Genomic DNA, 24,148 nt, shown 5'->3' on the forward strand with positions numbered 1-24,148 from the left:
ATTTTGACTGAAACCCACATTGATGTAAATATATTTTTGATACTAATGTTTTAAAAAATGTACAAATTTAGTAAAAATGGCTGGATTTTTCAGTAGAGCTTTAAAATTAGCAGCTGGAACTCCAAGTGTTAAAACTTTCATTCTAAAATAACAGAGAAGGGGAACAAAAATACAGAGCATTATGGCAACAAATGGATGACAATGCAACATTCAAGATTTTTTGCTACAACTTCCCCAATAACAGGTTAAATCTAGCAAAACACAACGAGAAATGAAAATAATAGATGTCACTACCATATTTAAGTAAATGAAAGATCGTAGCACTTTTCCACAAGAATTTTTAATGCGTACAACGCGTTTTGGCTCACTGAGCCATCATCTGGTACAAGACCAGATGGCTCAGTGAGCCGAAACGCGTTGTACACATTAAAAATTCTTGTGGAAAAGTGCTACGATCTTTCATTTATTTAAATATGTCTAACTTCCACCAATTGAAGCCAGAAATCTGTTGAAATTATTCGGTCACTACCATAATCTATCAGACAACATGTAAATTAAGGTTACCTTTGAAAGACACTTTAAAAACAAAAAATAATGCAGTGCTGCTGCAGCCCCCTAAATCTGACAACGTAACTAAATTCCTAAATCCATATAAGGGTTAAAGAGATTTACTGATCACATTCATCTCATGAGGTGAGATAGGTACGCATCATTGAGCCCAGGAGGAATATTAGGCACATGTAAAAATGAAAATCAACGAATTTAATATTTAACTTTAAATTAACATTAAAATTATTTTTAACTTTAATCACCTATGAATGGCCACTTAGCTTCCCTTAGATGATTATACTTGCCACTCACATTGCACACCAATAGTGTATTGTTTGCTAATCTCACAGGTGTTATGTGAAGCAATACAACATTACAATTGAGACACTCCAGTTGTGCTGGGATCAAGGTAGTAATTTCACCTGCCATAAACTTCTATCCTAACTCTTTCACAATACGTTTGACGCCTGGATGGTAGCAATGAAGGGGGATTTAGGGTAAGATAGACATCAGGACAATTGAAATGAGGACCCAGGATGGGCTTGCCTGGTTACTCTTCCAAAGGCTAGGTCTGTATGTCTTTCCTTTTCACCTGCCCACTGCGGGAGCAGAAGGACAGTGAAGGAAAAAGAATAGTAGGAGCCACCTCGATAAGAGCCTGACAATGTCTCCAGGGAGAGGATAGGGATGGAAGGGAGGGGATGTAGAAACAGAAACCCATCTTAGGGGCAATGAGGGCCACTATTAGCAAAACCATAATTAGCTGTTTCCACCGAAAGGAAATATTTTCCAATGAGGAAGAGAAAACCTTCAATATTCCATAGATAGTCATTAGGAAAGCATAAAGAAAGGCCCCATTCCATCCTGTAAAACCTTGATTTGTTTTCATTACGATGCATTTTAAAGGGTCTTCAAAATGTGCACAGCATAGCAATAAGTGCAAAGAGATCAATTTAATCAAAATATTTCCTCATAAGGAAAGGAAACTATGAATTATCCATGCACATTTTTGAAGCTGCTTATGGATGGAATGTCAAACAATCTACCATGAAACTGTCAATAGTGACTGTCAATGAATCCTTTACACACATGCTCTCTCTTTTTAATATTTTACCATTTGCAAGCAAATGAGGAGATACCCAAGTAAAAAAAATGCCTTGAAATTATATTGTGTACCTAATACCGGTATCCAACACATAACACAAACATAGCAGTATGACTTACATTTTCTGTGCGATTGGCTGGCTTTTCTGGAGGCTATTTCACATCCATAGCCATCAATACAATTGTTACGGCACAGTGATTCAAAATCCAAGTGTTCATAATATGTTTAGAGCACATCACTTCATAAATACATTGAATTGTGTTCTTCTTACCTTTTTCGTGCTTAAAAAGAGGTGCCATGAGTTTTCGCCAGTTCCTTAGTTGAGGCAAAGCAGGAAGATGAGAAACTACATATCAGTTTTCCTTGATATCACAAAATTACTTATACTGCCTATTTTTTACAGAGCGCAACCTGGGTTTCAACAGATTATCATCACCTTCAGGTGCAAATTATAATTTGTTTATCTTATTATTTTTTCCTTGTTACTCGATGAATTTTAAAATTGACACCAGAATAGGGGAAAAGGATGGGTAGGGATTGAATTTTGTAGAGATTATTACTTCATATCAGTTGATATACATAGAACTGTGTTCTACTTTGCTTTTCCAATGCCTATAAAGAGGTAACATGAGAGTTTAGGCACGTTTCATAATCAAGGTGAAGCGGGAAGATTGAACAAACATGGAAGTATCTTGAAACCAATCAGTGTTATGCATAAGAATATTTATTAGCTTGCAAGCGGACTCAAGCTATCTCAGTTCCGGCCTACATTGGATAAGCAAAATTTGTGCCATAAGATTAACACTGTTCTGCAACAAACATCGCCACAGGTGTAAATAGATAATAGTGGTTAGGCTATTTGACTCGCATAAACTTGCTGTTCCGTACAACTGAGAGTTGTAGAATAGAATTGAGAATAGTATCTATTCATGTCAGGCACACCCATTTTCATTATACAGATGAGAAATTTACACAACACAAGGTCGTCCAACTCAGGTGTTACTGCAGGTGAGAATAAAACTTACCAAAGCATCTGGTCTCGTTTCTTGGCAGTCTGACACAGGAATGTATATTTCAGTAGTTTGGAATGCACATGGGAGCTGTGAAGAGCCTTCATTCGCACTTTGCAAGCAGTCCTGTGAGTCAGTAGAAGACCGTAAATTGTCATCACCTGTCTCCTCTTCTTTGATACTCTGCAGAGAAAGTAATGGAGATAAACAACTCACCTTCTTCAAAGTCAACAAATTAGGGGCACACCTAGATATAATGAAACAGGATTATTGAAATCTTACCTCTAATACTAGAAAAGATTATGTTAGATTTAAGGGCCAAGCATGCATTGCTAAGCCACTCCACTTCAACTGCATTTAAGGACAAAGACCTAGAAAACACTGTCACGAGGCGTTGGTGAGGATATTTCAGGGTGACAATCCCAGACAGCACCGAGAAGTTATGTACACGTGTTTTTTTGGTGTAAATGCGGTGTAAAAATAAAACTCGGATATTATCATAATAAATCCCGTGTATAGAAGTATTCTACATTTAAACGCACATTTTGCTATACTTCCGTAATGAAATCCATTCATGCCATAATTTTTATGTTTTTTAAATTGCTTGCGTGCTTCCAGATAGGCAAACGTATAATTTAAAAAATATATTTATTTAAATACGTCCGTGACTTGATCAAATGACTGGATCGTCCTTTCAAAAATTGCCACCTTGATAAATATTGTTTCAGATGTAAATTGATGAGCGTACTTAATATTGGCGCATAATTCTTTTTACAATAAAAGAAGATAATGTTTTTCGTGATATTTCGTGATGCTGATGGTAGCAGACATGTTGGACTATGAGTTCTTGTTAGCACCGTGTGTGGCGCTCCGTGTCGCTGGATAAACACAAGGACAAGGACGCAAGATGCAACGATAAAACCTCAGGTACCACAACGCGCTAATATTGCAACCTCTGCCGTCTACTGCTCCTTGCTGCTTTCATAAAAAGGTGAGTTATCAATTTTTTATGCGACTTACATTTGTTTGCCATACGTAATCTTATAAATGTGACCTCTACCGTGAGGTTCGTGATGTCATGAAAATGGCCGAAGGACGCCATTAGGTAATAGCGCATTTGTAGTTCTATTATTCATATTCTATTATGTTATCCTTGGGATTTTTATTGGATCTAAATTTATAATTTCTCATCTGTGTGATATAAATACTTAATATACAGCTGGGATTCGGCGGTATTCGTCTTCGGTTCCACTTCGACGCTATCTTCGTCCGGTGATAGGTATATTTTTCATAAATCTTTGAGCGTCAAAATTCCAAGTACCCTTTAAGTAACTATGTTAAGGTTCTTGGCTGATTCTATGGTTTCAATTTGCTTCGATTTCGATTCACATTTATTTATCATACGTAGTTAACTTTACAAATGTGTTGCTTTCCCTGAGGTCGTGGCGTCATGAAAATGGCCGAAGGTTCATTGTCAGCCTTCCTTTTTCTTAGCCATTGCTAAAATATAAAATATTCTACTGTTTCATCCACTGAGTTTTTATTGGCTCTTAATTCATTATTGCTCATCCGTGTGGTTTAATTACCACAAGTAGAGCCGTTATTCGACGCAATTCATATGTTTGCCGGGAGATTTATTTGTGTTATAATTTTGGGCGTCAATTGGTGACTTTATTGGGCTATTTGGTCCGGATTTTTCAATTGATATTTTGGAGAATCAAGTATATGAGTGCTAGTGTGTAGCATGTTGCCACGACGATTTAACGTCGCTGTTAATATGCTCGTGAATGGTTAAAAAATGAAAGCTTTTTTCGTTGCTGTTATTATCATTTGTTACGGTGATATTTGTTATAATATAAGCTAATTACATTTCGTTAATTTCGTAGTAACACTCGAAAGTAATCCTGATAGAAAGGTGTTAATTATTTTTTATTTACAATCTCGTGCCAAGGTTTTATGAATTTTTAACCCACATTTTCATACACACATATATTCCCTTGAATGGATCCAAAATAAGTATTGTAAATTACTTGATTACAATATTGAGAAAATACTGCAGAAAGACCCAGGATGCTATAGATATGTGCATTTATTGAATTTGCAAGCTCCCTCAAATCGTAGAAGACAAATTGGAATGTTCAACTTAAATGGCATATTGTTGGATAAGATCAAATTCACTGATTTGTTTTCTTTTATAACTTTTAGAGTTCCAAACATCAATACAAAAATTTCGCCCCATTTTTGTGTCCATTATTACCTGCCATCGAACTACACCAAAACACTGCAATTTATGTTGTAATAAATTTGATCTCTCTCATTCTTCTTCCTCAAGTTCTAAGAAATATAAATAAAATAATGTAACTGTGTGATATATCAAAATGTTGCTCTCTGTCAATATAAACTTTTTTTTGCATTTATCTTTTTCTTGAGTATAGATTTAGTAAAAATATCACCAAATTAATTAAACACTCAAGTGTACTCATTTTAGAGAAGGGTGGGTGGAGATGGACTCACTACTTGTAACTTAGTCTCATCCACATGAGAATACTATGAATAGGATTGGAGGCAAGACTGAGGCTGGTATAATGAAAAAGTATTTTCTGAGGCATGCTCACTTATGAGCCAGCAAAGGTCACAGCATACTCTAGAGTCTTCTGCTCTGTTAAATATAGAAAGTTCACGGCAAGAGGATTGTTTCCTGATGATTAGGACATATTTCAGTTCATATATATTTAAGAGTTGGTTAGATTTCAATATTATATGTAGGGTCATCAGCCTTGCTGCAAATGACTGTACTTTTTTAATTGGTGAGGTACTAGACGTGCTCCTCATATTTTTAATAAAAAACTATTCTGAGAGACTAAAATACCATTTCTTATATATATCACTGTGTCTCGTTTTCTCTTGTGAATATTGATCTAAGTGATGGCATGACATGGTGTAAAGAAATAATTTTGAGACCATATATGTAATCATAAAAATGTTTTAATGTGTCCTTTGCATTTATAAATCTAGGAAGCTCCATAGGAAACATTGGTTACGGTCGTTTGATGGAGGAGGATAAACATTCAAAGCTGGCTGATATAAGCTGGCCGTAGGAAGGAGTCTGGTGAAATGGGTATAGACCATACTCTGTGGCGTGATGTGGAATACAGGTACCAAATACTTATTCAAAAGTTATATCTCAGGGAGGGAGTTGGCACTTAGTTTCACATGATGCCTAAATATTGTAATATAAAATTGTTTGTTCGACCAGTTTGCACCAGGTTCCATATTTTATAACTTTTTGTTGTGTTCATCATGGCATCTTTGTTGGAACGCTTACTAGTTGTAGGCTTTGCAATGTCATTCGTCATTGCATGTGAAAAAGATTGTTCATATGCTATAAGTATTGCTTCTGCATTAAAAGGTATTAGCACATAAATGAAGTGATTGATAGCTTTGCTACTTCAACAATAATTATGATTTTTATTTTTTTTCAGGGATGAATTGGCATTGATGAGTGCTAGTACGAAGATAAAAACATGTTAGCATGGTATGGTAGACCAGAACAATTTTGACTCCTTAAGACATTTAAATTTATGATTTTTTACATATTTTGTTACATTTTTCATTTAAGTACTTGAAAATTAATTACAATTTTGTTTACCTGCATGTGTTCCTATATACTCTTTGATACTTTGACACTTTGATACCAATTTCATAGGAGTAGAAGTCCTAATTATTGAGTGTTGCTTTCTGTCCCTTCTTAGATTTTATTTTCAGTCACTGTGTGGTTTTTGCGGAGGATATGTCAATTCTAGGGTTTCTTTGAAATGAGATGGGCTTGAGTTGGTTCCGGGAATGACTTGGGTGTTGAATTAGGTCGCGAAGTACCACCAACAGGATTTTCGTACAGCTCTGATAAATTTAAGCTGGCTGTTTTTTTGGATTCAATTTTTTAGCAATATCTTTTGGGTTATACCCATACAGATGTGAAGTTTCAACACATGTCTTATTAAGGTTTGCTGGCTGCTCATTGACAGCATCATAGTGTTCGTGATCAGTTTCGTCATTCATTGATTCGTCAACATTCTCTGGGTCAATGATGATTTGTGTTTGAAAAGCTTTTTCAAAGATGAAGTCCACGTCATTGAACTCTTCCGGTATAAAGGGAAAGATTTCTGCTACACTGAATCCTGAAACACCATTTTGCATTCTTGGGATCTTAATATACGCTTCATGAATGTCGCAACAAGGATGAAAGTTTTTTCAGGGTCAAAGTTATGTCGTTTACTGAAATCTTCTGGAGGTCATTAATCCATAAGGGCCTGTCCCTTTGTAAATTAAACACTTTCTTGAGAGAATCATAAAAAAAATCCAAAGGCTGTGATTATGCGGGGGTATAAAGACAACATGAACATGATTACCTCTATGGAATTCATAGCTATCAAGAGAGATTTGACTTTATGGTTGTCCATAATCAATTACACATGAACTTTCATAGTTGATTTTTTTTATCCATGAAATTTTTTAGCCTATCTGCGGAGAGTTCTTCATTTGCCTATCTGTTATCAGAGCATTAGTAGATTTAGTCTATCTGGGTTAGTACTCTTTTGTATCTTAAGGAGGCCAAATAACCGTGATGATGAAGGGTTAATATTGATAAAACTCTGTGGAATGTTTGCACTATTTGATAAAATCATGTTTTTTTCTGCCTGTCAGTGGGAAGTAACAATTGTTGAGCTCTTGTTTCATTTGTCTCTAGTACATATATTAAAGATTCACAATCATTATCCTCATTGAATTGTTGACATTGTCATGGCACTCTTTTCACTCTTATATAACCAAACTGTTTCCTTTGTCTCTGCAGGTGATAGTATGGTCCTCGTGTTTACATAGAAGTATAATTCTTTTGATTGTTCTTTCTTTATTTGATGGTATGGGATCACGGGTATGGTTTTTCCTATTAATGAAGCCCTTTTTGTGATTGTAGATGCTACTGACAAGGGGAGACCACGAAAGTTGCTCCGCCTTTTTCGATGCCGTATTTTTTATGGCCTTCGGAATGGTGAACACATCCCTGAACTAGTAGTGGTTCCGTTGAATGGGCCTTAGTTTGGCTGTAATTAATTAATTTTCATGCGGTACTTTTCACAATCCGGATATAGTCCCATGATATCACGTTCATCTTAAGCTGGTCGGGTGGGGTAGTGGTTAGCGTTTAAGGCCATCCGGGGAAACTGGGTTCAAGGCTCCGTGATGGCATTTTATTTTCTTGCCTCCATTGTGATCATACGGCGTCAACTTTTTTATTAATTTTAATTGCGACAAGCATAGACATGAGACTATTTTTTTATCACCATAATGACGTTTAGGTATTTAAGCAGTGTCATTTTCAACGCGGAGAAGTGAAGGCTCCACTTTCTACTCAAAAACATAACGAAAGATTAACGGGGGGCTAAAACAGTGGCTTTTTTTGGTAGAAATGACATTTGTTGGTGCATATCTTGTTATTATATTGGAAGGGCTACGGAAGATTTTGGGAAGCGGCGAGCACAAGACACATTTGGTGTAATTTTTGCTTTTAACCCTCTAGCGGGCGCGATTGTTATTGCTTCACAACCGGGCGAATGGCGTACTTTGCCTATGTTATGTGCATATATGACAATACTCGATTTTTGTTAAAATTAATCTTTACTTGTAGAAATTAGTAAAATCTTGTACATTTATAGGTGATACAGATATAAAGGTACAGAGGTGGTATATGGCCGGTCTCCCGGCGTAATTTATACTCCACGTGTGACGGGTTCCTCTTGCTGATCTAAAAAAATTAGCTACAATACCTCGAACTTTGAAAACTCGCAATATAGACAGTCAAAGTACATTGTAGGAATACACGAGACCATTCTGGCCCAGAATGTAAGCACGATGTTGAAATCCTTGGCTTTCGAAGATTGACGTATTTTATACGCTACCACGTCCGGTCCAGGGTCATAAACTTTTATTTCATCCTATTTATTATTGGAAATTATATTTCGGAATGGTTATTTTAGCACATGGGTACTGTGTAAGTAAACTCCCTTTGGAGTAAAGTGAATTACAAGTGTTCGAGAAATATGGCATTTTATAATCGTTTTTTGTTCTTATTAATTATGTCTGTACGGATGTTGTTGGTCGCCGCGAGCCTTTAATGGCATGTGCTCTAGCAAGAGTGGTTTCCATTTTTAATGTGGAAGTTGATCAGTATAAGCAATGAAAAAATTAACAATTTGGCGCACACCAACCCCATGCTAGTGTAGTCGTCGTATCTCCGTGTTTGAAATGACAATGCTTAAATACCTAACGCCATTATGGTGATAAAAAAATAGTCTCATGTCTATGCTTGTCGCAATTAAAATTGATAAAAAAGTTGACGCTGTATGATCACAGTGGAGGCAAGAAAATAAAATGCCATTACGGAGCCTTGAACTCTGGGTCCCCGGATGGCAGCCGTAAACGCTAACCACTACCCCACCCGACCAGCTTAAGATGAACGTGATATCATGGGACTATATGCGGATTGTGAAAAGTACCGCATGAAAATTAATTAATTACAGCCAAACTAAGGCCCATTCAACGGAACCACTACTAGTTCAGGGATGTGTTCACCATTCCGAAGGCCATAAAAAATACGGCATCGAAAAAGGCGGAGCAACTTTCGTGGTCTCCCCTTGTATTTGATAGTGAGTGGTTCATTCCACAATGAAGTTTCACAGACCGACTGTAATTCACTAAGGATTTTAAGTCTCTTGATTGCTGGGGATGCGAATGAAGTCTCATGTATGCTTTGTTTATTCTGTATTTCGTATGCTTTGTTTTGTATTCTGCCATTCACCTAATAGTGTCCAAATAAATTTTTCTTAAATTGAAGTGTCATTAAATTTTTAATCTGCATTTGAAAGGTTTTCCCATTTACTTGGTTGAAATAAGTCACCTAGCATTAGGTGGGCTTCTTCAGTGATCACCATCATTAATGGGTGAGTTTTTCTGTGTAAGTCCTCATGCTTAGGATTGGTAAGCATTCCTCATCCATGAGATGTCGGACGCCAGTGGCAACCAAGGGGAGTTGGGTAAGTATGCATTGTTTGCCCCCTGGGGAGCAAAATCAACCACTTGGGATATTAATTTAATAGTTCGGGGGAAGTTAGTGTCTTTAGGGTCTAGATCTATAGGAACTTATAGATCCAGGATAGTTTTAGTTGACCTCTTAATTGTAAGTTTAGGGGGTTGCATTGATTGTGAATTCTACTACTTGCTTTCATTGTATTAAACACCATATCACATTAAATGGTGCATTTTGAGAGGATCACGTTTGTTTACAGGAATGCTGAAGGACCTTCTTCCAATGAAAAAACATAGTGGTACGACAGCCTTCGAAATGTACCACTTTAAATGTACTCACTGGTAAACTACAAGCTTCCGCTTTTTATGCATTCGGGGTCATAGGTGGTTTCTGGTGATCGTTCATTGAGTTTACTAATCTTTTTGGGTGAAAAATTAAACTTTGTCATTCAACAGAATATATTATTAGGTTATATAGATCACCCTATAGATACTTCATGGAATTTGCATTTTGGATGAAAAAATTGAACTTTGTTATTCCACAGATAAAAAATTAAACTTTGTAATTCCACAGAAATCAGTGTAATTGCAAAGTTTAATTTTTTGATCTGTGGAATAGCAATGTTTATTTCATCCTAATCGTTCAGGTTCGAGTAATTGTCAAGAGCGACCTATCGATGAGTTAATATATATCGCCAAGAGCGACCTATCGATAGCTCGATATAATCGACCAATCGATTTGGCTGCAGCGATAGTACTGCCCACTAGCGGCCATATTTGAAAGTAACTCAATGTTGCGACGGTGGCGTCGCCCTCGGGAATCGTGGTACTACGTGGGACCTATGGAATAATATACGGATAATACTCGTGTATACACCAGAAATAGCGGACATAGTACCGGAAATACACCGCAATTACACCAGTCCTACACGAGTAGAAACGGAATATACACGAGTTTTTACCCGTGTTTTATTACGATTTTACACGGGTTTCGCACTGCTTGTGCTGTATGGGAATAGTACACGTACAGAGGTATGGTTATTAAGGTGTACTCTTCAGCTAACATTTCATTCTTTGGTTTATTTAAGAATTCTACCCAAATAACTGCTAGAAAAGGGAGACGTGAAGCAGAGAAGGGTCATTTTGGATGAATACCTGAGCCTCTTCCATGAATTACCAAGCAGCAAAGGAAATTTCAACACTGGGAGAGAGAAAGAGATTGAACACTATCTTAGCAAAACCACTTTTCCCACCGACCAGGTAACAGGATACATATTGGAGAACAACACACTCCCTGAATACTTAATAGGCTAGCAATAAAGAATCTTAATATTTCCCCAATACTACGCACTATTGATTGCCATCAAAATGATCCCTCCCTTCTCAGATGACCTCTCAGCACTAAAATCTGTTAAGAAAATGGAGTCTCTTGCGGTAAAATTAGAAGCAGTTAAAGAAGGTTTTGAAAACATGCAATCAGCATGGCCACAATGCACACACTTCCCCTTAACTTTCTATCTGCAACCCATGCATCCCAGACCACAAAAGTCTTTACCACATTCTGCTTTCCTATTACTCAGTGGACCATTACCAGAACAAAATTATGTCTCCTCACTCTTTAATAACTTGACCACATGTATTCCACTTAACTTCACTCCCACCTTTTCCCTGGTGCTCTCAAAAACTTACCAGGCTGCCTCCAGGATTTGATGCTGCTAGCCACGGTGCATCCATCAGCAATATACATTCTTTGCACTCTACATCAGAACACTGAGCTTCAGTGATGGCCATACTAAGCACAAAATCCATGTTCTCCTGTACTTTTCTAAGACACTGGAAGGCCTCATTGTTCAGTAAGTCGATTGCATGATGAGACAAATCAAATCCAAAGAAAGGGTTAATGCAAGCCCCTATTACTTTACAACAATAATTTATGTCATCAGGTAACTTGGCCATGAAATTCACTGTCACGTTCCCACCAGTAGAGTGAGTTAACCTCTGACCATTCACCAAATCTTGGTTTTGTGACGGCAACAAGTTTTTCCCACAAAAGCTGTTCATAAATCGATATTCCTTCCATGTTATAGAAGATGGTAGAGAGGTAATTACACATTCCTGAGATTTTATCAACACTTTCACCGTTTTTTGTTCACTGATCCATTCAGGAAGTCTTCCCAGATGCACTACCACATTATCAGTTTTGGAGTTTAATGGTGATTTACATTGATTCATGATATCCTTATTCAAATTTATAATCACTACAGACAAATCAAACAGAACTATCTGCTTTTTAGTCAAATAATTTGCATAAAATTTGGGATGATGTTTGAGATCAATCTGGCACTAGTTGCAATGTAAAATATGAACATCAACAGCTGTGCATCAGCTCCCAGGAGGGGTATCATTAAATGTCCATGCCTTGTATTTTAATAGCAGCAGGCCGACAAACCCTGAAAAAATAAACGTTATTTTACACATTTAGATCAAATAAATTCACAACAGTAAAAGACACTGCCCAAGATAGAAATGGAAACCCATGGAGACACTGCTATCTTATTATCATCCATGTTATTATATCTTGCTTATCCATTACGAACAATTCAAAAATGAAGAAGTGGGAAACCTTCCAATACAATGAGTGGATATCAAACGACGAGATTTATGACCAAAGGTTACTAGGAAAAAGGTCCTCATTCAAAGAAATTAACATTACATTGTACATACCAATGTGATAAATTTAATTCATAGTGTATTACTAAACAAGACAACCAATTCTGAGGATCTCTTTTGCCTGAACGAAGCAATCAATTTCAATACCACCACCATAGCATGAGAGAGAGAACGCAGTTGCGATAGGTCATAAAAATCTTCTGTTCCATAGTGCTTCATTCATTACATGTTAGTTTATTCTCATTATAATTATTGCACTTAAATTCATGTTTCCCAAGTTTGAGTGCCTTTATATCCCTTATTTTTCATTCCAATGACTCACAGTTTGGATGCAAGGACGCTAAAATTATTCCATCTGTTTGAGAGTGACAAATTTTAAAAACCATGAAAATTGAAGATGATGCTTTAATGATGCAAATGTCTGCTAGTTTTAGAACCAATGGCTCAATTGAATACTTATTGGTACTGTAATGCAATGCATTATGTCTTCAATGCAGCTGGTAAGAGGTTATAAGAGAGAGAATCAGTCAACCTTAACCTTCAATTATTTTAGGTAAAAAAAACTAGTGCTGTCGCTGGTCACGCCATCACCCATGGAATCTCCTTTCACATCAGGCATGCTGAGGCATAAACAGAGAGACCAAAAATAAACCCCAATGCCTGCTACAGAAAGAATGCTGAAAAATTAAGGCTAAATCATTTGGCTTAATTTCAATGATTCAGGAGCAGACTTAAGTATTTGGTCAATCTAAGCTGGAACTGAGCTTGTCACCATTTCGTACCACTGAGCATATCATGCTGTGAATGATGGCCGGTGAAAAGTTGTTTCGTCTGAAAGCTGCCTTAATGTAGCACTGGCTGCATTTCACGCCATAGACAGCACACCGTCAGGCCACACTTAGTAAACATACAAGTTTTCTAACAAACAGTACCCAAAGTATTTGCAACCGAGTCAAGTAATCTCCCAAATATCTGAGTGTGGATTTGAGCTGTGGATGAAAGGAATTTCAAAAACTCGATCATAAATTAGTCTTCAAATTTCATAGCAAAAAAATGATACATTTACAACTAAGTCCATACTCTCATTTTAATTTTTTGCCTTCTCGTGAGTAAATCAGACCATGCAAATGAAAAAATTCTTCCCATAATATTTTTGTTTCTATTTCAGGTACCCCTCACGTAACTATAAACATGTTCCTAAAGAGTTTCATACTAGCACATTTCATGCTAAGTGAGGTGTTTTTAATGCATTACAATATAATTTATATCCTGTGCACCACAAGATGACTTTTCTGGGGATATTTTAGATTTTAGAGCAAAGTTGCTAATGCACAGTGATAACAAAATCCAGGTAATTATTATCTTTAGTAGAACCATTTACTTCATTAATACATTGGATTGTGTTCTCCTTCACTTTTCCCATTCTAATTAAGAGGCGACAGTAGGTTTAGAGTTAGCACTTTAGCTGATGTAAAGCATGAATTTTGCTTGAACATTTACAGAACAATCTTTCATTCCAGCCATGTTTTACCAAACACTATTGCCTTGAAAATAGAATTGAGATTGTTTACCATTGGCCTACTAAATTAGATACAAGACATTTCTCCTAGGAGATTAGCAGTGTTTTAGTGATTTAAAACTAAGAGTGACTTAAATGAAAATAATTACGGTTACGCTTTTTGCCTCATATCATACAAGTCATACCGCTGAAGTTCGCACAATTGACAGTGACTTCCCGCAGAAATATTTCTACTAGGCAAACTCACTTCCTTTCTTTCACCAAGAACTAAGTGCATCTGGAGGTTTTTTATCTCAGGTTTCACAATAGATGAGAAAGAAACTAACCAACACATCGGCTCTCAGTAGATTAGTCGGGTACAGGAATGTGTGCCACCGTTGTAAGGACAAAGCATGTGAGCTGTGAAGTGCCTCCAACCGCATTTCAAATGCAGATGCGATTGAAGGCACTTCACAGCCCCCATCCAACTCGTCACCAGCTGCCTCCTCTCCTTTCAGAGAAAGTAACTGTGATAAGCAACTCACCTCCATCACAGTAAAAAAGGAAGAGATGCTCCTAATCTTGATGAAACAGGATTTCCAAATATTCTATCTACACTTTCAAATAAATATTGAGCATCGTCCATCTGTAGCTAAGTGGCTTGAAAACTACTGAACCAAATGAAATTTAATTTGGCAGGAAGAAACCAGGTAAACTTGATTCGTATTCAGGCAATGTAACGACCTTTGAGCCCTCAAAGTGGGTCCTTTCATAGAAAAATATATTATGCATATGGATTAGAGTATTAGGGGTCGTGCAGATGTGGTTTTATTCCCTTAATTTAATTGTAATTATATTCTTAACAGCAATGTTGATGAAGGTTGTCATTGTCACATTTAAGTGAATGAAAATGAACATTTTTTTATTCCTGCACTCAATCAGAATATCAGGAATTTCTGAGTAAATAGTGATAAACTATCAATATCACTTAATATATTTTATTTAAGCCCAAGCCTTACCATAAAAACCATTGACATAGCATATGCTTTCGATATACTTCTTTCATTCTTGATGTCTTCTTTGTGTTTAAAGATTATCTCTGGGGCTTACATCATTATGAAAAACATACTTGCTGGCCTACAGAAATTTATTTTCTACTTTCTATTATGCATGTGAATTGATTAGAGCATAAAAAAATTAAAAGTGGTCAAGCACTAAAAACTTATTTTACGTAGTAAAAAATGTCCAATATTGAGTTCTAAAAAATGAAATTAAAATTCTATAAACAGATTAACAAAATATATCTGAAATACCTTCATGTACTTGTTCCATTTGTATGTAAGTTGCTAATTTGTGACATCATAATCACGTTTATTATATTTACACCAACTTCGACTATCCAGATTACCATAGATTTTACTTAAACCAGCATTGTGAGTTGGGTCATTCCATGTCAACTCAACCAGGGTCCCACACCCACCATCTCAGATTTTGATAATTTTTTCCCTGTTGTTAGTTTCAACCTTAGTTAAGAAAAATCCAAAATATTAAAGACCCATTGCAAGTATTTTCCAAGATATGAGTGTTTGAAGTCAATGAGGGGCACACAAAAATTCTGCGCACCGGTCATATTATTCAATACTACCATATTTGTGCCCCTGTAAAACCTAAACCAAACAAGTGAATCTAGTAAAAATTTTAGAGCGTATAAACATGCTGCTATAGTTTTCAAAAATGTTATGAAAACGATTTTCACTTGACAACTTTTTTTTCTATAAATGTTCAAAAATTGCACTTTTGACAAATTTCAACAAAAAAGTGACATTTTCAAATCATTGTAAAAATCACATATCAAATGAAAGCCATAAAAATCACTGTAAGCATGGTAAAGACCACCAACTTTAATATAGGGTGAGGTTTTGGGCAATTTTGGATTTATTTGTTAATAAATCTTATGAAAATCATCATTCCGCTAGTGTTTTTTGTTGAAAAATGCCACTTTTTCAACTTCTAATACCAAAAAAGGGACACCAATTAGGTGACTGAGTTTTTTAACATAACTTGCTCTATACTCCCTCTTTCAGTAAAATTAAACCTGAAGTTGCTCCCATGATGGATAGTGCTTCTATGATTTGTTTTAATGAAGGTTGTAAAATGGCGGGCTACAGCACTTATGTTTCAGGGCTTCCCCCAAAAGGGGAGTTGTATTTGAGTGTCAAAGTTCCTTTAAATCCCTTTCATTCTTTAAATTTAGCAGGCAGTCTATTTTTAATTTCCAAATGGTATAAAATGGAAACATTTTAGCAAATATATGGATTTACTAGATATTTGCAATTAGGCAAAAATTGGTTGAATATGTACCTATTTGAAGGATAAGTACATACCTCTGACCTCTAAGCCTGATGGTAAGCATCCCAGGCCTTCTCAATTGCAGTGACTGTGGAATCTGGTAAAGTACACTGCCTTCCTGTGATGGTCTTATGCTCTGGTACATGTATTAACACATCAGTCAACATTACCCAGCACTAATCCAAATGTTTTGGCAAAATGTTTGACCTAGCCTTACCATCTGGTGTCATGAAATTCACAAGAATTTCACCATCCTCAACTGTTTTAACAACACAGCCAATGTACCATCTGTTTTCATACAAAGCAGCGACATAATATCCAGGTGTATGATGAAAATGTATGGGAAGTGGAGACGTTTAGACACTTGTAGTTCAAGTCTGCTTTTGAGTTTGAGCACTTTCAATATGTTAGTTACTTTCATTGGAATCCCAAGTTTCATGGTGCTATGCTTTAGCTCTCAACACAGAGTAGACATCATATAGACCATCAGTCTTTGACAGTGAAGATTAGAGTTCTGGTGTGTTGACTATTAATTTTATGAATTCGGATATCCATGGAGGTTGTGAAACTTTTTAGTTTGAATTTACATGTTTTATGTAATGGAGGTTTTTGATATCCGCTTTACTTGAAAACTTTTGGAAGACAAATGTCACTAGACCACTTAAACTCAAGAACAAGGACTGTGTTACATAAATGATCTTCGATTGGAATTGAAAGGTAACTTAGTATGGAGAAGGGGGTTTTGTCATATCTCCTCTACAGGAACTGTCTCACCAGAATTTTAGGTTTGTCTCCTCCACAAGTGTGTGTATTTGGAAAAATATGCATTCTTACAATAATGCTGCATTCCATTTGGGGCACATTCTAGACCACTAAGAAAAAGCTTGTGGGATATTAGTGTGCAAGAAAAATTGAAATGCACAGCAGAAAATCTGTGATACATGGTCAAAATTTATACCCTTCATGTTCAGCTTTGGTTTCAAGTTTTGAGAACATTCAGGTTGAAGATACATACTGCCCACCTCATTGTATCAAGCATGAAGATACATTGAAGCATGTTAATACAAGTTTTGAAAGTCTTAGCTGTTCCCCAATCAAAATTTAAAATTTGAGTAAGACTAACAGATGATAGTAGGAACAAAATTCACTCTTGTCAAGTAGTCAATTCACTCCTGGAAGAAAAAGTGAGCACATGCTTTGATGTACCAGGGCATAGTTTTCATAATTAAGACAGAGATTTTAAATGTGATAATTGTTCTGATTTCAATGCAATGATAGATGATCTTAAAAAATATGTGAAGAATCAAACTGGGAAAAGCAGTCTTAAGTTCTTACACTGGCGCCAACAGGATGGACTATATCAAAAACTGCTGAAGTTTGCAATGTAATTAAATAGCAAGTGAAGCAAGCTCGAATTCTAAAGAAAAGGAAAGGTATACTTCCAGATGTGGCCTGGAAAAAAGGAAAACAGCTAGCTGATAATATCAAAATAGGTGTAATTAAATTTTAAATTCAGTATGTGTTTGTATGGAACACCAGAATATTACGCTTATGCGAGATGTACTTCCTTCAGTTAAAATGGAATACAAAGATGCAATGAAGTGCCTAGTTTGTGACTTTGGTAAAAATCGGTGTATGGTGCACAGGTGTGAGCAGTGCCCAGGTAAAAATCAGCTGCGTGAATTGCTATGCAACCATTTAGCTAAGTAGTTATCAGATGATTTAACTCTTACTTATTTTCAGAGAACACATACAGATCGTTCCATAACTGAGAACGTACAAGTAAATGTACATGATTATATAGACCGGCTTGCCAATATGGTGAAAGACCTTAAAATTAATAATTTTACTGCTGTATCTCAGGCCAAATTTTTTAGAAGAATTGAATATCGTAAAGGTCATAATTTTACTTGACTTTGGTGAGAATTTCTCTTTCATTGTGCAAGATGCCGTTCAGGGATTTTTTTGGGACAACTGTTAGGCAACAGATCATCCACTAATATCTATAATAAAGTTGATGAAAATGTGTCCTACATGACCTTCGCATCATCAGTGACTATTTGGATCACGGTGCAGTAGCAGAATATCCCCTATGAATGAGCCATGGCAATGTATTAGAATGTATAAAATTTTGTATCAGGTTTACAAAATTTTTTCATAGTGGATGCCATTATCCGATAAGTTATTAAGTTCATTAAGGAGATATTTTTTGGCATAACAAAATGTAAATATTTTAGTGACAGAACTGCAAGCCAGCATAAAAATTCAAAAATATAAAAAATATATGCTTGCATTAATCAGGATTTGATTTGTCAGCAGAATGGCATTTTTGCTACAAGTCATGTAAAAAGTTTATGTGATGAATCGGGGGAGCGGTAAAATGTTCACCTGCAAGGGCCTGTTTACAACAACCCAGTGGACAAAACATTTTATCAATGTGTGATTTGAGTGAGTTGATAAAAATGTTGAAGGCATAAAAACATCATATGTTTCCAGTGATGATGTAGAGATTTGGAAACCAAAATAGAACATGTGGTTTTAAAACTCTAAAACAATTAAGGTACAAGACCTCATCACTAACATATTTCATTCAGTGAAAATGAGTAACAATTCAGTGGATTTTCTCTGCCCAAGTTCACAGTGCCGAAAAAAGTTGATTTACAAAATAGAAAAGCAAAATCATGTGCCAAGAACATTATTAAAAACCCTGGAACATATGTCACCATGGTATATAAAAACAGATGGTACAATGGCTGTGTTATTCAAACAGTAGAGGATGCTTACCATCAGGCTTAGAGGTCAGAGGTATGTACCTATCCTTCAAATAGGTACATATTCAACCAATTTTTGCCCAATTGCAAATATCTAGTAAATCCATGTATTTGCTAAAATGTTTCCATTTTATACCATTTGGAAATTAAAAATAGACTGCCTGCTAAATTTAAAGAATGAAAGGGATTTAAAGGAACTTTGACACTCAAATACAACTCCCCTTTTGGGGGAAGCCCTGAAACATAAGTGCTGTAGCCCGCCATTTTACAACCATCATTAAAACAAATCATAGAAGCACTATCCATCATGGGAGCAACTTCAGGTTTAATTTTACTGAAAGAGGGAGTATAGAGCAAGTTATGTTAAAAAACTCAGTCACCTAATTGGTGTCCCTTTTTTGGTATTAGAAGTTGAAAAAGTGGCATTTTTCAACAAAAAACACTAGCTGAATGATGATTTTCATAAGATTTATTAACAAATAAATCCAAAATTGCCCAAAACCTCCCCCTATATTAAAGTTGGTGGTCTTTACCATGCTTACAGTGATTTTTATGGCTTTCATTTGATATGTGATTTTTACAATGATTTGAAAATGTCACTTTTTTGTTGAAATTTGTCAAAAGTGCAATTTTTGAACATTTATAGAAAAAAAAGTTGTCAAGTGAAAATCGTTTTCATAACATTTTTGAAAACTATAGCAGCATGTTTATACGCTCTAAAATTTTTACTAGATTCACTCGTTTGGTTTAGGTTTTACAGGGGCACAAATATGGTAGTATTGAATAATATGACCGGTGCGCAGAATTTTTGTGTGCCCCTCATTGACTTCAAACACTCATATCTTGGAAAATACTTGCAATGGGTCTTTAATATTTTGGATTTTTCTTAACTAAGGTTGAAACTAACAAAAGGGAAAAAATTATCAAAATCTGAGATGGTGAGCGTGGGACCCCCCAAAAATTGGTTGAGTTGACATGGAATGACCCAGTTCTATCAATACAATTTTAGTATGCCTGCATGTAAACAACCCTTTTTTTAAATAGTTGTGATACACTATATCCAGGATAGAAAATTTTATATTCTAATTCCACTATTCTTCAACCAAACCATAGAGATGAGTGGGAGTAATACCGTTAATTGCCTACTTAATACAGTTGCAAAAACGACACACAAGATAATCTTCTATGCTAAAAATATTTTATTTATCATGATTTTTTTCAAATAACCCTTATAACTGAAAAAAAACAATTACACAGCAATCATGAGAAAACAAATAACCACCGTTCTTTTCTGGCCTGTGCACACCATGCATACACTTGAACAAGATAATGTGTGGGCGATTATAGTACACCAGAATGGAACAAGTACACATGTATGAACCATATTAGAACAGATTCTATTTTTTCTTCGTGCACTTATACGACTTGGGTGGTCAAATTGTGCATTTTCGTGTCCATTTATGCATTCCTACATGAAGACATTAACTAGTACAGGTAGGTAACATGTAAACAGGCCTTTACCGTTGCACCAAGAACATTATTTTAGAAAAAAGAAACCTCAAAGTCATCTTCTCTTACAAAATTATTTCATGAAAATATTTTTTTAAATAACCCTGATATTCATATCCTTAAAACTTGCAAAACCAATCATGCAACAATTATGCATTACCCTCTAAACTTTTCTTACACAGAAAAAAGAAATATAATAAGTTTACATGCACTTCGAACTAAAATTAACTACTGATCGACAAACTACTTTCAAGGTCTCTCACATTTCATTATTTAGCAGCATATGGTCAGAAGTTTCTTTGTTCTGAAAAAAATGGAGTATGGAAGAGCCATGTGTGTGAATTCCCTTGCTAAGTTGATAAAGGGTGAATTCGAATCCCAAACTTTCCTATATATCATGGTCTATTAAACACTAAGTTTTACCAGAACATGAAATGTCTTACTAACTGCAACATAAATAGCATCCTGCCAAGTGCTCAGAGATAAGGAAAAACCGTTTATGGGAACTTGGACTTGTTACATTTTTTCCGTAGACCATGGACGAGGACCTTTCATGTGCCCTATTATTGTAGATTACCAAAAGGTATGCTAAATTATCTTTTGACCGTTAATGGAAGAGCCTTTATAGTTAGCATTCCCATTAATGTACTACAACATTATATTTCTCCAATTGTATCAACAAGAATTTAATCGATCACAATATAGAGTTAATCCTCACAACTTCATACAACAAATATTTCATTCCGCAAAATTTATCTTTCAAGATTCCTACTGTTGTCGACAAACACCGAAGAGTGTTACCCTTAACTCTGCCATACTTACACCATGTCAGTCATCAAATAAGAAAAGTACTCACCCTGCAGCAACTACACGGCAAAATTTCTGTCAGAACTGCGTCTGATGATGATAAAATCTTTTTTAAACACTGCATTCCGTAAGTTTCTTCAAGTACACTGGTCTGGTAGTGGGCAGGCCATCTCCCACAGCAATCTGAGATATTAGTAAACAAATTAATAACGTATCACAGCGATTGAATTCATGTAAATATCACTAGACACTCTGTTTTATTCTCAATACACTTTTATTACACCCACTTCTAGATGGCTCTCTCATTAACAATTTATTATTTATCTTTTATCACCATAGCATCGTCTCAAACAAAGAAATCAAAATAAAAACAAACATGCTCACAAATAAACAAAACCACAAATGAACTTAAAAACAGAAAATAAACTAGGCATTTACAAAAGTGATTTTGGTCATAAAGGCACATGCATCATTACACATCGACAGATCTCGTAATTATCCTGGATAAAACAAAATGAAGGAAGCACCATTTTAAAGAAAATCGATAGCATTTAATGTGCCACTCACATGTAAGCCGACTAAATCATGTAGGGCATCCTTCACAGTTACTATTGCATGCTACATCCGAAGTGAATATGTTGTAATGATAATCATGATTTTTCCTACAAAGTCAGCAATTCCTTCCAGATGATTCCGTGAAAATCCCGCTGGTGCGACTCATGTTTTCACTTCGAAATCTCATTCACTGTTTTAATCAGGTACATCGTCAAAGACATCATCTACTCACTGACAAAGATCTCAAAATCACACAAGGAAACTACATTCAGTACGTTGATGTTTAAAAATAAAAATACTTATGATTATTATGCTCAACGAAAGGACCAACGACGCCAACAACGAACAACAATCGCCTGAGAGACATTTCACGACTCAATAGCAAGGGCTGAGAATATTTTCAACAATTTATGACATGTTTGTAAATCTTACGAACACAACTTGCACGACGAAGATCGATCCGCAACGTTTACTTGTTAATACAAGAACATGCAATCGAGCCTCAGATTAGAATCGATGATATCTAGTTATCATTTTATCCGCAAATAGCACACCTATAGAACAGGCCAAGCATCCGCGTTTCAAGACAAATTTCTTTCCATTTGAAAAACTAAAGGGACATTTAATATATATTCGTCAATTTTGGTAGTATTATAATTTATGTTTAATTATTATTCTATGCTTAGGCCAGAAACTGAATTTAAGGCCGACTTCATCTTGCACATGGTCACAGTTCATTTACGGTCTTTAAATATGAAAAAGGTTACAAAACATCTTGAACGCTGAATTTAAAGAGTTTTTAAATATTCATGTTAAAAATAATGCAATTAAGCTCAATTAGATACATCTCATAGTTGCAAATACCTCATTTATCGATTGTAGGCCTATTGCGTACGTTATCCTCTAGTGGTCAGAAACGCAACTAAAGTGTGGTATCTGAACTAAACCTTTCTACCTTGGTCTGTTATATCGTAGAACGTCAATAAAGCCGTGTCCCAACTCGTTAGCCATTAGGCATCATGTATTTAGCCAGCCAGATTCTGGGCAGCCAACCACAAGGGAGCATGAATTGGGACATCCTTACGCAGAAGCTGCCATCTACTGGGCACTAGGCCAATGCAAAACAAGAGATAATCGGAATGATTTGAACAAATGATGAACAAAACCAACCCTAAATTGTTAAAATGTGATTTTGAGAGGAGAAGAGTATTTAATCATAATTTTAGTATCTTAGACAACCTTTTTGTAATTGTAAAGTAGGGGTATACTTTCAAATTCGTATTTTTAGTTCCGTATGGTTTTGTTAAAGAGGTTTTAGCTAAGTTTGTGGCGAAATGTTAAGGTATATCCCTTTTAATTGGTTTGTAATATTTCAATCGTCTCTCAACCAAGTACTTTTTTGAATTCCTTATATTTTTGCAATTTAATTTTTAGTTTTGTATTATTAGAACAGGTCTATTTAGTCTATTCAAACGGTCACCGTCTGACTTGGGATTTATTTTCAAAATTTATTTAAAGTATGGTTTACGTACATAAATCAGGTTTCGGTATCATCTTTTAATCACTATAGATTTTCATTTTTGTTACTTATTCCGATTCCAATTTCGGGACTTTGTCCAATAACATATAATAATATTGTTTATTCTTACGGGTGTTAACCTAATGTACAAAAAGTGTTAAATAAGAATTTAGACATAGTGTTACATAATTAAGAATATATTAGAAGCATATAAACATCAATAAGCATTATTTAACACGTTAGAAAAGTAAACGGTAGCAAAAGATAACATGTGATCGGTATAAAAAGTTATAAAATAACATATACATACACTAGAAGCATATAAACATTAATTAGCATTAAAATTAACGCCGCCTTCTCTTTAACTAATTTCTCCGTAATTCTTACACTTCCATTAACGCAATTTCATTATTATAAACAAAATAAAAATTAATAATTATTCGAACAATTCTCAAAATATCAACACTACTTGCAAACAAGTACTATCCCTTGTTGACAGCCATGATGCCCTTTCTCCTGAAGACGCTTTGCACGCTTTGAATCATGGGAAAAGTGGGGCGAAGGATGCATTCCTCGATGCCTAAATCTGGCGGCCGCGTTAGCTGCCTAAATTCCCTCCCTTATGCTGGCTAACGAGTTGGGACATCCTTCCAAGATGGCGTCATGGCTAAATCCTGGAATTGGCATAGCCAAATGGCCAATTGGGACACGGCTTAAACATAG

The 24,148-nt window shown here is 35.6% G+C and overlaps 1 protein-coding gene and 1 long non-coding RNA gene across 2 annotated transcripts in view; one reads left to right on the top strand and one right to left on the bottom strand.

The window, feature by feature from the left end:
* LOC124173294 (zinc finger protein 62-like) overlaps nt 1-22,397 on the bottom strand; it is a 55,844-nt gene extending 33,447 nt beyond the window's left edge. The window contains exons 1-4 of the mRNA XM_046552812.1: nt 22,018-22,397; nt 21,401-21,534; nt 11,437-12,197; nt 2,680-2,847 (exon numbers count right to left, since the gene is read on the bottom strand). Coding sequence (XP_046408768.1) covers nt 2,680-2,847; nt 11,437-11,979 — 711 coding nt within the window. The 5' untranslated portion in view covers nt 11,980-12,197; nt 21,401-21,534; nt 22,018-22,397. The remainder of the gene's footprint in view (nt 1-2,679; nt 2,848-11,436; nt 12,198-21,400; nt 21,535-22,017) is intronic.
* On the top strand, nt 3,502-7,667 carry LOC124173155. The gene is made up of 3 exons (XR_006868404.1): nt 3,502-3,655; nt 5,680-5,819; nt 6,147-7,667. It is a non-coding gene; the product is annotated as an uncharacterized LOC124173155 (long non-coding RNA).
* Nucleotides 22,398-24,148: the final 1,751 nt, after the last annotated feature.

This window comes from Ischnura elegans (genome assembly GCF_921293095.1).
Source record: "Ischnura elegans chromosome 13 unlocalized genomic scaffold, ioIscEleg1.1 SUPER_13_unloc_4, whole genome shotgun sequence".
NCBI lineage: Eukaryota > Metazoa > Arthropoda > Insecta > Odonata > Coenagrionidae > Ischnura > Ischnura elegans.